At 41.1% G+C, this 16,692-nt stretch overlaps 1 protein-coding gene across 2 annotated transcripts in view; it reads right to left on the bottom strand.

Moving 5' to 3' along the window:
* Positions 1-16,012, bottom strand: part of MSL2 (MSL complex subunit 2) — a 35,445-nt gene extending 19,433 nt beyond the window's left edge. Inside the window, exon 1 of one of the 2 annotated variants that reach the window (XM_042955657.1) lies at positions 15,790-16,012. Coding sequence is in view for 1 of the 2 variants with exons in the window: in XM_042955656.1 (XP_042811590.1) it covers positions 14,566-14,707 (142 nt within the window). In the remaining variant the exon portion in view is untranslated. The other variant, XM_042955656.1, reaches the window with a different exon arrangement.
* Between the last annotated feature and the right edge of the window lie 680 nt (positions 16,013-16,692).

Here is a 16,692-nt window from a genome sequence, read left to right as displayed (position 1 = left end):
TTAACTGGACATGAAGAGTATTCCAATACACACTACTGTCATCTAGGGGTTAATACTAGAATCACCTATGTGGCCTACTCCAGAATTTCTGGAGAAGCTGCCCAGGAATATACATTTTTTAAAAAAACGTTTATTTATTCATTTTGAGAGAGACCGAGAACACGAGCAAGAAAGGAGCAGAGAGAAGAATTCCAAACAGGCTCCACACTGTCAGCACAGAGCCCCAAGTGGGGATCGATCTCACTAACCCTGAGATCATGACCTGAGCCAAAATTAAGAGTCAGATGCTTAACTGACTGAGCCACCCAGGCACCCCAGGAATGTACATTTTTTAAATCTTCTCAAGTAATTTCCTGTGCACAAACAGAATTGGGAACTACTAAAGATACTTTCACCTTTTTTGTCTTACTGCCATCTTTCACAGTAACAAGAATTTGGGAGGATTTGTTCTAATCATTTAAGTGGGAAATCTGATGAAGTAATTTTGGGGCAAAAAAGTTTTAATTAGGATTTTAGTAAAGACTATGCTATAAAGTTCATTTTAAGAAAACCTACAAATTCTTAACTTCTAACAAAGGCTACATCCTGTTTTATTTAAATTGTGTTACAAAATGCATTTGGGTGACATTTCTACTCTAAAATGATTTATCTTGTCTATAAACTCATGAATGTTGAAAACATATGTTAAAATTGAATACATTATACAAGGATAAAACTAAGAATGTGACTTAGTGTTTGGAATTCTTGTATTTTTTACTAAAAATACTTTTTAACCGTTTCTGTGTTTTGTCACTAAGTGATGAATTAAGAGTGACTTCAGATTGGTATTTGCTAACACTTCAAATAACACACTTCAAGTGTAAGTAATTCTTATTCTCTAAAAATAAAAGGCCACACTGCATATCACTACATTTTCTTTAACATTGCTTTTTGAGTAATTACCAATACACTGTCTATATTATATGCAGGATATTAGAACACAGACAATTTAAAGAACATGAATAATAATCATGAAGCAAATATTCAGAATCAATATTTTTATGCTCCTTACCCAGTATTTCAATACCAACTTAATTTTCTTAATGTTTCTGGTCCCTAACCAGTGGCCCATTGAACGGATATAGGAAGAATTAAAAGAACTAAAACAGTATGACTAAGAGATAACAAAATAACATGACTAACAATTTAAAATACGCATAGCAGATGGAAGGATTCCAGAGAATCATTAACTGGTTATGGCACCACTATTTGGTCCAGTATTCACCTGGCATCTCCTCAACTGCCTTATTTTAAAGGAATAGAAACAGTTAAACCATTTTTTTTTTTTTTTAAGCTTTCCATTTGGACACAGTGATGGGTAAACCGTGTAAGCACACCTTTTTTTTTTTTTTTTAAAAAACATTTATTTATTATTGAGAGACACAGAGAGACAGAGCATGAGCAGGGGAGGGGCAGAGAGGGAGAGAGAGACACAGAATCCGAAGCACGCTCCAGGCTCCAAGCTGTCAGCACAGAGCCCAATGCGGGGCTTGAGCCCACAAACAGCAAGATCATGACCTGAGCCAAAGTCAGATGCTTAACTGACTGAGCCACCCAGGCGCCCCGAAACACTTCTTTTTTAAATATCAGAAACTTTTAATACACGAACATTGTGGAACACTTTGTTGAATCCAATTCACTAACACAGATTTGGGGAAATTGTTCTATAAGCATACAGTGGTGAGCTCCAGTGATCTGTTCATAACCCCATCCAGTTAAATGTCTTAAAACCAAAACTTGAGGGGTGCCTGGGTGGCTCAGTCAGTTAAGTGTCCAACTTTGGCTCAGGTCATGACAGGTCAGAGCCTGGAGCCTGCTTCAGATTCTGTGTCTCCCTCTCTGCCCCTCCCCTGTTCAAGTTGTCTCTCTCTCAAAAATGAATAAACATTAAAAAATAAAAATAAAAAAGTAAATAAAATCTTGAAATGAAACGAGTGAAGGCACCTTTCAATGCTCATGAACAAATCCAAGTTCTCTTATTGTAATAGCACTGTCCAGTAGACTTTTATCCAATGATAGGAAATCTTTTATATCTGCAACATTCAGTGAGGTAACCATTATCTACATGTAGCTTCTGAGCACTTTAGATGTAAGCTAACTATAACTAAGAACTGCATCAACTAAATTTAATTTAAATTTACACCATCACAACAGCTGGTGGCTGCTATATGGGACAGCATAAGTTTAGAATATAATCTCTTTTCAGACAAAATGGAATATTTAGATTTATTCTTCTACCTGAAGTAACAAAAAACTGAACACAACAATGGTTTTCAGATACTGGGCAACAGAACAGTTATGGTGAGAGGGTGAACAAACAAGCTGAGCCATACAACTGCCCCAGCTTGCTGCCTGGAGCACTTTCAAGCCACAGAGCAAGGAGGAAAAACCCAGACAAGCCTCATGGTCTCCCTGAAGTGAGAGAACAGAGCTGGAAGGACAAGACACCCTGACTCCTGCAGGCAGAGTACTAGAGATGAGAGATGCACAGTGAAAGAGCACTAGAGATTTATAGAAGGTCTTTCTTTTTTAAATTCCAGTTAGTTAAAATGCAGTGTAGTATTAGTTTCAGGTGTACAATACAGTGATTCAACATTTCCATACATCACCAGGTGCTCATCACAAATCACTCCTAAATCACCATCCTTCCACTTGCCCCCCTTCTGGTAACCATCAGGTTGTTCTCTATAGATAAGAGTTATACAAGATCTCTTTCAAGTCTTCAGCTGAGTACTAATGAGCACATTTGTATGAGGAAACTACCTCAGGCTGAAGAACCCCCAGAAAGGAGCAAAGAGGACAATGCCTATAACTCATAGGCAGCACCTATTCGCATCACCCAGAGTGAGAAAACTCGTAATTCACAAGGGATCAGAGAGAGTACAGACGGTTCTTGTCTCAGTAGTATGAAAAAAAATTAACCCCCGAAGGCTGCTTAAAAACAAGTCTCAAAAGGATCAAACTCTTTCCAAGTAATTTAACCTTATCCCAAGAACAAAGCTCATCCCAAGAATAAAGAACAGTTACAATAGAAAAATATCCATCAGTAAGGTAAAATTTTAACAAGGTAAAATTTGTAGTATCTGGCTTTGAATCAAAATTAACTGGGCACGCAAAAAAGTAGGAAAATATGACCCATAATGAGCAGAAAAAATCAATACAGCAAACCTAGAAGTAACAGGTGACAGAATTAATAAAAACAGAACATTAAAAATTATATAACCATGTTCCACATATTCAAAATTGTTTTATGTACCTAAAAACAAAGTTTCAAAATACATGAAGCAAAAACTTATGAAACTCCAAACTGACAAATCCATAATTATAGAGATTTCCAACACCTCTCAAAAACGGACAAAATACAAATCAGTAAGGATAGAGAAGATATGGACAACACTATAACCAACTTGTGAAAATGTCTTAATTGTTCTGAAATACTATGAACCAACAAATGTCCTCTGACTGCATAAGATAAAGCAGTCTTGATTCTGATCCAGGTAAGGTTTCACAAAATAATTCAAGATCACATCAGAATTCGATGGCTCAAGATAGTATCTAGGGCACAGTAGACCTTACAAAATCCTCCATTCCTGAGGATTAAGAATCCTAATGCCTATAGCGACAAGCATGCAAAGTTAAAAAAAAATAAATGCAACAAAGGTTAGGCGAGACCAAGGGTAAACTGGAGAGGGCAAACCTCCAACCCCCAAGACAAACCCCCTCTCAACTACAGCCAGTGATGCCATGCCACAAGGTATCCACTGCTGCCAGACTTTACAATTTTCCAGGAGATACCTAAAATTTGGGGTTTTAAGTGAACTCTAGATTTTAAAACGTTGGCCACCAACTCTATAAATTTTTAGCCAAGCTAAAAAATGTCTGGGAGCCAAGTTCACAACGAAATCTCTGCTCTACTCCAACAACTTCATCTTACAAATGAAAAAAGAGAAATTAAATAATTCACCCAACAACTTCACCTTACAAATGAGAAAGAAATTAAATAGTTTGTCCAAATTGTCAAAGTAGATAATGCCATCTAACCACCTCCAAAATACTATGGGCATGGACACCAAAATCCACACTTTCAGAGGAAACCGAAACCAGGATGCTTCCAGGACAGGTAATTTAGTGATGCTTAACTTCTCAGGAAAAACATGAAAACTGTCTTCAGTCAGTTAAGCATCTGACTCTTGATTTCTGCTCAGGTCATGATCTCACGGTGACTTCGAGCCCCACGTTAGTGTGGAGTCTGCTTGGGATTCTCTCTCTCCTACTCCTCCCCCAATTGCACTCTTCTCAAAACCAAAACAAAACAAAACAAAACCATCTTCCAAACAGTTGAAGGTCAAAATTTTATCAAAGACTTCCTGAATTGTTCCAGAGAACAAAAAAAATCAGTAGGAAACAATTATAAAAAAGGAGGCTTGGGAAAATGGAAGGAAGAACTTTCTAAAAAGAAAGTTCTTTTTAAAAGTTGTCAATGATATAGTTATTTTGTAGAACAGAATTTAATTCAGCTCCCTACCCTAGAGGTATTCAAGAAAAGCCTTGGATGAACTTTCAAGAATATTACAGAAAAGATTATTTGATGTGAAAAAAATGGCTGTATGATTTGTGGTCCTTTCTGCCTAAAGCTTTGTAAATTGTCATCATGAAGAACAACCTAGTAATATCTTCCTTGTGTGACCGATGTAAAAATTGAGCTGGTAAGCTCAATGACACCATAAAGGGATCCCTCAGACAGCCCACAGCTTCTGATGAGTAGGACATCATATGTCATACCCTGAATATGTTCAGTCACAGGCCGGACAACCAAGCGATTAACTGTAAAGGGTATTCAGAAATCACAAGGATGCCTGAATTGGAATGCTCCCTTCTAATCCTAGATTTCTGTATTATATCTGGCCAGAGTCCCAAATTTCACATCAAGTAGACATTTACATTTCAAAGGAACAGCATTTAGCAAGATTGACTAGGTTATACACTAGACCACCTACCCATACTTTAGGTATGCCTTTAATGGTTATACAAAAAATTTCAAAACCACTAAGCTTTGCCAGAAAATATTATTTCCAAATTTGAGACCAGACATCATTTTAAGTGCACATTTTCTGTATGGACAAAGGCTGATAGCTAAAGTCAGCAACACAAAACACAAAAGCTAGAAAATTATATTAAAACAACTGAGGGGCGCCTGGGTGGCTCAGTTGGTTAAGCATCTGACTTTGGCTCAGGTCATGATCTCATGAGCCCTGCATCAGGCTCTGTGAGGACAGCTCAGAGCCTGGATCTTGCCTCAGATTCTGTGTCTCCCTCTCTCTCTGCCACTTGCACTCTGTCTCTCAAAAATGAATAAGCGGTAAAAAATAAAAATAAAAGACAAAAACTTGAGAAAACCAGATATTCTAACTTCAAAAATTCAAAGTATCTGGAGTAGAAAGGCAATGAATAAAAATAATTCTGCTAAAATATAATGGACTGAGAGCAAATGAAAGATAAGGTATATAGGAATTAATGTAAAATTTTATCTAAATTAATTTCCTGATAAGGGAACAAAATATTAATCTTTAAAAGAGAAAAGTCAAAGGTGACAGTTGGACACGGGAAAATGAGAAACTAGAATAAAATTTTGAAATATCACTTTTTAAAATAAAAGATAAAATTTAGAAAGTACATCAAAACTCACAAAACCTCCAATTAATCATATATAAAAGTAGCCGAGTGGACTCTGAGAGAAGCCAGTATAATAAGGCATTAGCCAATTATTAAAGTCATGCTATGCAAGCACAAAGAAAACAAGGAATGCAAAAAAAGGAGGACAGGATGTTATAATTAATCTGAGAATGACAACGAAAACCTCAAATCTCAGAAGGTATGTTGACTGTTTTACTATATCAGACATATAAAACTATTTTCAAAATCAACGTTTCCAACAAAAATAATATAAAAACAGGGAGGGGGACAAAGCATAAGAGACTCTTAAATATGGAGAACAGAGGGTTACTGGAGGGGTTGTGGGAGGGGGGATGGGCTAAATGGGTAAGGGGCATTAAGGAATCTACTCCTGAAATCATTATTGCACTATATGCTAATTTGGATGTAAATTTACAAAAAAAAAAAAATTAAATTAAAAATTCTGAACAGACAAAAATCAACAAAAAAGGGCACAAAATAAAAAGATTATAAAACAAATACATTGTATTTCTATCCTTTTCTAATTTCCAATACTTCTTTATAACCCCAATCCCCAGGGATCATCATATTATTCAACAACGTCTCATCCTTCTCAGGCCCACACCTAATCCACTCTAATTCCTATCCTACCTGCAACCTCTCCCAAACACCTGACCAAAATCCTGTATCAAACTGCTAAATCCCTGAAGAATATTTTATTAGGTTGTCTTTATATTATTCCAAACCAGCCTATCTAAATACTTCATGTCCTTCCAAAATCAATGTCCTTCCTGACTTCACTTCTGATATCTAAGCTACCTTTGCCTCCTTTAATCTTTCCCAAGCATCTGTATTAAACTGCCAGATTTTGTCAGTTCTTCAATACAATTCAGGGCATTTTATCAGGTGTTATGTGAAAGCACTGTGCTAAACATTGTAAATTTGAGGGTGGAAAATGTCTCATTTCATCTATTCACAGTAAAATATGCCTAACCATAGCAAAGTATAATACATACAGAACAAAGAATTCAAATGTTATGATAACCATAGCCGTAATTATCTGATGTTGTTCCTTTTCCACTCGCACCACTATTCAGGCTTCTATCTAATACAAATACATCTGTTATCCTTCGTAATTGAAAGTTTCACCATACTCTAATAATCAATACCGTATTCTACCCCCAAATTAATCTTTCCTAAAACAATTTTCTTTATTGTTTGTTGATTTTTGAGGGAGACAGAGTACAAGTGGGGGAGGGGCAGATAGAGAGGGAGACACAGGATCTGAAGCAGGATCCAGGCTCTGAGCTGTCAGCACAGAGCCCCACGCAGGGCTCAAACCTGTGACCCTCAAAATCATGACCTGAGCTGAGGTCTGACGCTTTACGGACTGAGCCACCCAGGCACCCATCCCAAAACAGAATTTCAAACACAACACTCTCTTTTTAAAATGCCATCTCACAGGCACCTGGGTGGCTCAGTCAGTTAAGTGTCTGACTTAGCTCAGGTCATCACCTCACGGTCTGTGGGTTCGAGCCCCACGTCGGGCTCTGTCCTGACAGCTCAGAGCCTGGAGCCTGCTTCGGATCCCGTGTCTCTCTCTTCCCCTCCCCTGCTCACACACTGTCTGTCTCTCTCTCTCAAAAATAAACATTAAAAAAACATTTTTTTTTAAATGCTGTTTCTCAAATGCTTACAATAGTGATTTGCAAAACCCCCTCCCCATATCAAGATGGTGAAGGTAAAACACAGATTACAAGAACCTGCTCACAGAGTTCCAATTCAATTAGTCTGATATGATAACTTGGAATCTGGATTTTATGGAGCCCTTTAGGTGATTTGATTTAGGTGGCCCACAGAGCATATTTTGGGGGGTATTAGGGCTCATCAAACAAAGACCCCTGAGTCTCAACAAACAGGGCAAGGTCTCTCCTACAAGAATTCCAACTACAGATAAACTTGACTTTCTGCCCTCTAACCTTGCTGAAAATGTCCACCAATTTCACCATTCTTCTTGGCCCATCTCAACCTCCATACTTTCTAGATCTCACCAAACTGAAACAATTTCTACTGCCTAATTCTACAGTACTGTACTGCTTATCTTGAACCATTATTTAAACTAGTATTTATTAACACTTCAGGTGGTTATGTCATACGACAATGAACTGTGGATCAAACCTCTTTTCATCTCTTTCAGCATCTGGAACACACTTATACAAGGACTCAGAAGTCCTTTCCCCAAGGCAATTTCATTTTGCATAAACATACCTAAGTAGGAATGAATAAATGAACTAGTTTTTAAAATACCAAAAGGGAAAAGTATAGAAAGATTTTTATTAGAAAAAGAAAACAGTTAAATAAATATATCTGAAATAAAAGTATATCTATCTGCCAAGACAAATTAGTAAATATTGTTCTTCCTTATCAACCTACCAAATAAATGCTCCATAAAGAACTTAAGTCCCAAGAAAAAAAACTGGTAAACCAAATTCTGCTTAACACCAATCAGGTATGTTTAAACTCTGACCCAAACAGGTATTCAAAAAACAAGTTACATGGAGGGAAAAATTCACTTGTGATTAATTTCTGAAACTTTTACACATGCAACAAAAGCTAACTTACAAATGTTCTATTATGATGCTTGAGATTTTGGCATAAGTGACTCTAGCACAACACTTCGGCAGTAATTGTTGGTCTACTCATCTGTCTTCTCCGTAACAATGAGTAACATGGGTAATAACGATGTGTCTTATTCATCTTACTATTCCAGCACTTTGAACAGGTAATTAATAAAGATGTGATGAGTTATCTTTTCAAGATAAAAAATGATAGTGATTTTCCAAAAATAACACTAATGGCCCACAAGCATATCAAAGGATAATCAACATCACTAGAAAAATGGAAATCAAAACCACCACGATATCACCTCATGCCCATTAGAATGGCTACTATTAAAAAAAAAAAAAAAGTGGGGGTGCCTGGGTGGCTCAGTCAGTGTCTTGTGCTCTCTCTGCCCCTCCCCCCCACCTGTGTTGTCTGTCTCTCTCTCTCTGTAATAAATTTAAATTTTTTTTTTTACAAAGTGCTGGCAACGATATGGAGAAATTGGAACCCATGTAGTATTGGTGGGATTGTAACATGATGCAACAACTATGGAAAACAGGAGGTTCCTCAAAAATATTAAAATGGAAATACTATATACACAATCCAACCATCCCATGTCTGGGTATATACCCAAAAGAACTGAAAGCAGGGTCTTGAGAGTTGTTTGCACACCCATGTTCACAGCAACATATTCACAAGAGCCAAAAGGTGGAAACAACCCAAAAGTCCATTGACTGATGAATGGATAAACAATTGTGGTATACAACATACAATGGAACATTAGTCAGCCTTAAAAAAAGGAAAATCCTTGGGGCACCTGGATGGCTCAGTCAGTTAAGCAACAGACTTCAGCTCAGGTCGGATCTCATTCTATCTCTGAACCATTCATGAGTTCAAGCCCGGTATCCAGCTCTGTGCTGACAGCTCACAGCCTGGAGTCTGCTTCAGATTCTGTGTCTCCCTCTCTCTCCAACCCTCCCCCATTCGCACTCTCGTGTGTGTCTCTCTTTCAAAAATAAATAAACAGGGGCGCATGGGTGGCTCAGTCGGTTGAGCGTCCGACTTCAGCTCAGGTCATGATCTTGCAGTCTGTGAGTTTGTGCTGACAGCTCAGAGCCTGGAGCCTGCTTCGGATTCTGTGTCTCCCTCTCTCTTTCTGCCCCACCCCTGTTCATTCTCTCTCTCTCTCTCTCTCAAAAACAAACAAACATTAAATAAACAAACAAACAAACAAACATAAAAAAATTAGGGGCGCTTGGGTGGCTCAGTCGGTTAGGCGTCTAACTTCCGCTCAGGTCAGGATCTGATGGTTTGTGGGTTCGAGCCCCACGTCAGGCTCTATGCTGACAGCTCAGAGACTGGAGCCTGCTTCAGATTCTGTGTCTTCCTCTCTCTCTGCCCCTCTCCCATTCATGATCTGCCTCTCAAAAATAAATAAACGTAAAAAAAAAATTTTTTTTTAATTAAAAAAAGGAAAATCCTTACACATGCTGTATGATGGATGAAACTTCAGGACATTATATTGGTCATTCACAAAAAGACAAATACCGTATGATTCCATTAATATAAAGTACCTAGAGTAGCAAAATTCAGAGAGACAAAAAGTAGAACGGTGGTTACCAGGGGCTGCAGAGGAGGGTAGTTAGTTGATGAATACAGAGTTTCAGATTTGCAAGATGAAAAAGTTCTGGAATTCTGTTTCACAACAACATAAATTTACTTAGTGTTATAGAACTGTACATTTTAAAATGGTTAAGATGATAAACTTTACACATTCATTACAATCAAAAATTTTAATTACACTGACTTTAAGTACAATAAAAATAAGTTCTTACGTATCAAAGAACTAATGCTTGAAAATATGTAAATATAAAACAGCATAAGATCTATGTATAATTATTCAAATGGCCTTTTAATTTAGCTTCCACCTAAGAGATAAGCAGCTTAAAAATAAAATATAAATAACTTAAAATAAGTCACTCTGGAGGCACCCGAGTGACTCAGTCAGTTAAGCATTCAACTCTTAATTTCAGCTTAGGTCATTATCTCACAGTTCATGGGATCAAGTCCCTCGTGGGGCTCCACATTGACAGCACGGAGGCTGCTTGGGATGCTCTCTCCCCCTTTCTCTCTCCCCCTCCCCTGCTCCACTCAAAATAAATCTCTCTCCCCCAAGATAAATAAGTAAACATTAAAAAAAAAAAAAATCACTCCAAGCTGTATGTTCAAATTTCACTGTAGAAGATTCTTGCTAATTATAAATTGTATGCTCAGCCAAAAAGTATTTCTGGTAAAAGAAGACAATTCTGTAACTGAAAAATATTCTTGGGATCATCTACCACACTAATTATAATGTGGGTCCACAAACAATGGCAAAGGAGAATAGTAAGGAAAATTAAAAGTAGTTTTTCATAAAACTAATTTACTTAATTTTAAGGCATATACTTTATTCTGAGACCACATCTCCCCTACTCTGAAACTTTCTTTTGAATGCTAATTTCATCCATTCAACAAAAACGTGCTGAGCCAGTAACTCTCAGGTGCAATGCTGTTAAACTGAACAATAGAAGCAAGGTGCTCACCCTCAGGGAACTATCTCCTTTCTAGTGGAAAATAAGAATAGCAATTGTAAAAGATGATAGGGTTTTTAAGTCTTTAACACTCAAAACAAAAACCTGGTCAGCATAAGTAACCCTATGTCAGTGGGAAACACTAATCTATAGCCCCCTTCCATTTTATAAATGAGAACCTGGATGCCCAAAAGGTTTCACAATTTCAATAAATCCAAAGCCAAAACCACCTTGTTTCTAGACTCTAAAACACCAAACTATCCATGTGACTGAGTAGAGATTCAAACATGATTATTTACAGGACTCCAAATATCTCGGACTGATATTTTTCTACTTACTGTGTCCTTCCAATTCTAAGAGGATTTGATTCTATATACCAACCTTGTATCATTTGTGGACTTACAAGTTTAATGAAAAACTTAAAATCCCTAGGGCAGAATTTATCAAATCTCATGCCAGCCAAAGAAATTCTACTTTCTGATAAATGATAAAGCCAAGTCCAACATTGTAGAACAAGGGGAAAGAAGAGACACAAAAATAGCATCCACAGTAATACTGTCTTGGTCACTGTTTCTTTGGCCTAGAAAGTACAGTAATTCTCTGGAGCACTGCTATCCCATTCACTAGAAGCTTCAGACAGTTTAAATACACAAAGGAACTGAAAAACAAATAGTGATAATCAGCTAATTAACATTTCAAAGTACCACAATAACAAAACTTGTAGTTTCAGTGAATAATCTAGGTTTGACAATAACTGACCTGACAATACAGTCTCTTCCCTCACCTCCTTCTACCTTTCTCTAGTTCTGTACAAGGGTGGAATACTAAGCTTATAATACGTGCCAGACAACAAGTCCATAGGCTTGTTCTCATGGGTTCAAAAAGTTTTTCTCCACTTAAAAATAAACCCATGTAGAATACAAATTTGGGAGAAAAACTTGAAGGTGTAACTATCCCCTTTCATAAAGGAAACTGAGCCACAAAGTTAGAGACTTTCCCACACAGTAAATAGAAGAGCCAAGATATGAACCTAACTGCAAAGTTTGTAGGACTCTCATTTTGTTCCCGAATCCGTCATAAACACAAGTGCCTGGATAGGAGAGAGTGGATGAGGCAGGTGAAACACAAAAATGTACAAAAAATAATATTTTTCCCTGAGATATCAGAAGAATTAGATACAAAAACTGCACTGGAAGAGTTCTAAGTGCTTATGACTGGAACAAAGGGTTACAGAGGTTCAAAGGACAAACGACTTTTTGCTTGCAGTGAGCAAGGAAGAATTCAGTGAAGAGGGAGGAAATTGAGGAGTTAGACCACAGAGGAAAAAAAAAGTGTATTTTAGGCAGAAGAAACTTCAGAGAACAAAAGCGGGGTAAAGAGGAGGAAGACATAGGGCATTTATGTTTAGAAAAAACAAAACAGCCTGGCTGAAGCACAGAAATTATGTAAGAGGGCAGTTAAATGTAAGGCTGAAAAGGTAGTACTAGGTCAGACTTCAGACAACCTGGTGAAACTCCCTATTTACGGCACCAGGATATAATTAAACTTTTACGTATTTGTTATCTTCATGAAATAATACACATGGCCTATTAACTTGAATGAATTTATGATTTTCAGCTAAGAAAAGGAATCTAGGACAGCACCTGATACAAGATGATTAAATGCTGGATCTGATTCAAATAACCAATTTTTTTCTTCCTATCTCTTGACAACTAGAGACTTATGGGGGGGGGGGGTGGTCAGAGAAGGCAGGCTGAACCTACACCCAGATTGCTGAAATTTATGGCAGCTACTCAATATAATTGGGGAAAAAATAGAACCCACAAATCTTTTCCATAGGAAAGCTTGAACAGAAAGAAATAATGACCAAAAAATCCCCCTCGTACTGACAAGACTAGCTTAAAAAAAAAATAAAGCTGCAATTGGATTTTTTTTAAAGTAGATTTATCTTTAATTTCATGTTTTAAAATCCAAGCTAGAATTTGGAAAAATGTTCATTTAGACCACAACTATCCTGAAGCAACTGATAAGAAATTAAAATTCCAAACACCTACTCGATTCAAAACTACCACTTCCCCCTTAAATTAGAGGGTTAAGTCCCATCCCCCTAATAAAAAGGAGGCCTACTAGATCTTTAAGTGTTACCTGGATAATGATATCACTCTCTATTGCTGTTCTAACAGGCCAGGGTGGGCTACCCTTTGCCCTCTCTTTCCCATACAAGAGTAGCGAACCCCGCAAAAGAAAAGGAAGTTATAGCAGCTCTATCTCCTCAGTTCAAAAACTATCAAAAGCTGTTCAGACATAAAAAGAAGCACTCCATAGAAAGTGGAAGTGGAATGGGGGAGTACACTGAAACCAAGCAAATTCTTATTTATAAAATTTAAGTTGAAAGGAAACTTGGAATCTAGCCCAAAACTCTTATTTTACATGTTAAGAAACTGAGGCCCAAGGCAGTGGTGATTTGCCCAGGGCAAACGCTTCCCTCTAAAGGTGTTAAGTGTCTGTTACCAGTCACAGTAGCACTTAATCACATTCTAACACTTAAATGTTTATGAGATTAAGTACCTGGGGTGCAAAAACACAATCTTCATCTCCTCTGCATCCCCTTCAGTGCCTTGCCCCATGCCCCATGCCCCATGCCCCAGAGCTATTCAGAAAATCCTGAAGAATTCTCAAATGAATACCATGTCCTCTTTCTGATACCATAGCTACAAAATTTATTTTATCTAATATAAAGTGAAAGGCTGAAATGCTTAATCAAGTTCTGACTAAATGAGTGGATCAGCAAAACCTCAAAATTTGGGGCAGAATATGAAATAGAATATAGTACTGCTTCTTTTTTTTTCCCTCTTTGATAGTTGCCATTTCCCTTGTATTAATGTTTTTAGTCCAGGTTTTATGAAAAACAACTATCATAGGTGCAAAATTAATCCAAATTATCAGCGCTTTTGAGACATTTCGATTTATTAAACAACTTAGCATATATTCATCTCTCAAAAATAACTTGAAAATATCCTACCCAGCACAAAATAATATTTTCGGGAGGGGGGGGGACCTAAAATAACGGTCTACCAGTCCACAACGTATTAAAACCACAAAACAGAAACACTCCTGTAAAAATCCCACCAGCTAAAGAGTACTATCAGTCTTCCTTGGCTCACTGCTTACCGTCAAACTGTCAGAGCATTTGTTGAAGAACACGGGGGAAAGTTCTGCACCGAGTTCACAGCTGTGGGTGCATCAGATTATACTACCACCCACACATAACACCAGTTTGGGGAAATGCAAACACGCCACATGTACATGTTTTAACCAGGCTTAACCACGTTTAACCAAGGTAGGTATTGTCAGCTCTTGTATCAAAGGTTTAAAAAAGGCAGCAATATGCAAACATACTTCAACTCATTTATATCATCACCAGAAATGGCAAGGAATTGACCCGAGACGAATTAAACAGTTCTGAACCTTAAGGCCGCCGTACAAAACAGTTTAGAAGGGCTGTCTTTCTGAAAAGTCGGGCAAAAATCCTTTGACGAGTTTGAAAACTAATGACCATACACTAATGCACAAATAACAAAAGCTTAGTACAAACCACCATGCCACCAAAGCGTTCTTGCTACCACTGCCCAGGTTTTCTAAAACAAGCACTGAAAGGGAACAATAAAAAGCGTCTCACCGCAAACACAGCAAGAGAGGGACTGTCGGAAGTAAGGCAAGAGCCTGTTAATCTCTGTAAACGCCTTGGGGTCTCCGGGGTCGTAGTTGAGCACTAGGCGGCTCGCGGAAATGTAGAGAGCAGTAGCATTCACGGGGTTCATTGCAGACACTTCGACACCGATGGCTCCCGGTTGAAAAAAAATTCCGGATCCAACTTTGTAAGCAGCCAGGGAACAACGGCGAATTTGCAACAATTCGGAGGAAATCAGAGAAGAACCACTGGCCAAAGTAGTAACCAAAATCCGCGCAAGTTTGTGGAGCTGAAGGAGTACTCCCACACATGGGGCCTTGGCGCCCCTCCTCCGTCCCTGAGACTTGCAGACGAAAAAAAAAAAAAAGAGAGAGAGAGAGAGAGAGAGCAAGGGAAACCAGCGTTCGAGTTTGTTCCAGTCAGCCTCGGGGCGAACGAAGAATGCAGCAGCTTCGGCGCTCGGGTCAGGACTCGGCGCTCAGTCTAGCCCCGCGGCTCGGCGGGCGGCCTTCGCTGCATCTCCGGACACGGAGGCACCTCCTCAGGGCGAGCTGAGCGGGCGCGGGAGCAGGCCCCGGCCCGGTCCGAGGAGCGGGCACGCTTCTCACGCCCTGCAGGGTCCTTACTCCATCACAGCGCACGACGCAGAGGTAGGGGCGACCGCAAAGAGGACGGCTCGGGCGTCGGCTTCCTCAATCTAGTGCACCAAGCCGCGGCGGCGGCGAACGTTGCAGTTGCGGCTGGCGGAGGCCGCCGCCGCTCTCTCCATATCGGACGCGGGGCCGGACTGCGCCTGGCTCTCCGCCCTGGCGGTTATAGCCCCGCGGTTCCCTGAGGTGGCGAAGCGGGCAGGAGAGTCCCCCACCCGCTAGGGGAGGGCCGGAGAGGAAGTGCGCGGGCCGGAGAGGCCGGCGGCGGCGGCAGCGGGAGGGGGCGGGGAGCAGGCCCGGCCGGGCCGCGGCGGCGCCCCTTGCTCCTCAGTCGCTCACTCCGAGGTCACCAGGCGCAAGCGCCGCCCCCTCACTGCCCAGCCATCTTCTCCGCGCCGCGCACACGGAGACCTCCGCCGCCAAGCACGACGGCCGCCGCCGCCCACGGCTCCCGCCCGGCCGCAACTAAGGCGAGCGCTCACACCGCCAGGCCCCGCCGCCGCCCAGAGCACACGGCAAGGCCCCGCCGCAGGCCCCTCCCCCCGTGCCTCGCCGCCCTCACCCTGACTCCACGCGCCACTCTAACTCGGTAGGGCCCAGGCTGCTGCGGCCTTAATGAATCCCGCGGGCTGTGCGGCGCCTCAGGCCCTGCCGGCGACGACGACCGTTACCCCAACGGGCAAAGCCACTGTCATCCCCGAGACTCCCCCGCCGCCGTCGTCGCTAGCGCCCGCACGCATGCGCAGAACACACTCTCACCCCTCCCCCCGCCCTTCCCTTTCCCTTCGCTTCCCTTTTCCCCTGCTTCTCCTCTAAGAGCCCCCTCCACACCCTCCCAGAGCTACCGGCTCGCTCCGCGCATGCGCATTCCACTACCCAGCTCCGCTGCCTTTCGCCCTTACGCGTGCGCTTTGACCGCCCACCCAGAAAACCGGATAAACACAGCAGCCCGCTCACGCCAGCCCCTCCCGGCTGCCAATCCACCCTCGCCTCACTGCGCATGCCTGGCTCTCCACTTACGGCTCTAAGAACTGAGCATGCCCTCTGCAAGCCGCCTGTTCTTTCCGCCCCTCCCCCAAGCGCTCTCAAATTCCCTCTTAGGCGTGTGGGCTGGGGTGAAACATTCGTTGGTTGACCCATCTTTCCACGGCGTGGACTGTAGGCTTCTCGCACTACATTGCTTCCTCGGTGCCCGCCAACGATGAGGCCGGCCTTAGTCGCGCCATGTGGCGCTCCTCCCTGACAGCCTCTCCTCGCCCTGACTGACCACTGTTGAGGAAATAGTTCCACACTGCCCCAAGCCCCGCCCTCGCGGCCTTTCTCCTAGAACCGCGCTGCCCTAGCACGGAAAGGGCGCTGCCCGCGCCTGTTTGCGCTCCCGGAGAAGCGTAGGCCAGCAGCAATCTGCGTGGCTGCGCGCCCAGCCGGCGTGCAAGCGACATTTGCTAGGTTAGGGTCTCGTCCT

Source organism: Panthera leo, chromosome C2 (assembly GCF_018350215.1).
Source record: "Panthera leo isolate Ple1 chromosome C2, P.leo_Ple1_pat1.1, whole genome shotgun sequence".
NCBI lineage: Eukaryota > Metazoa > Chordata > Mammalia > Carnivora > Felidae > Panthera > Panthera leo.
This window is presented reverse-complemented; position numbering and strand designations above follow the sequence as displayed.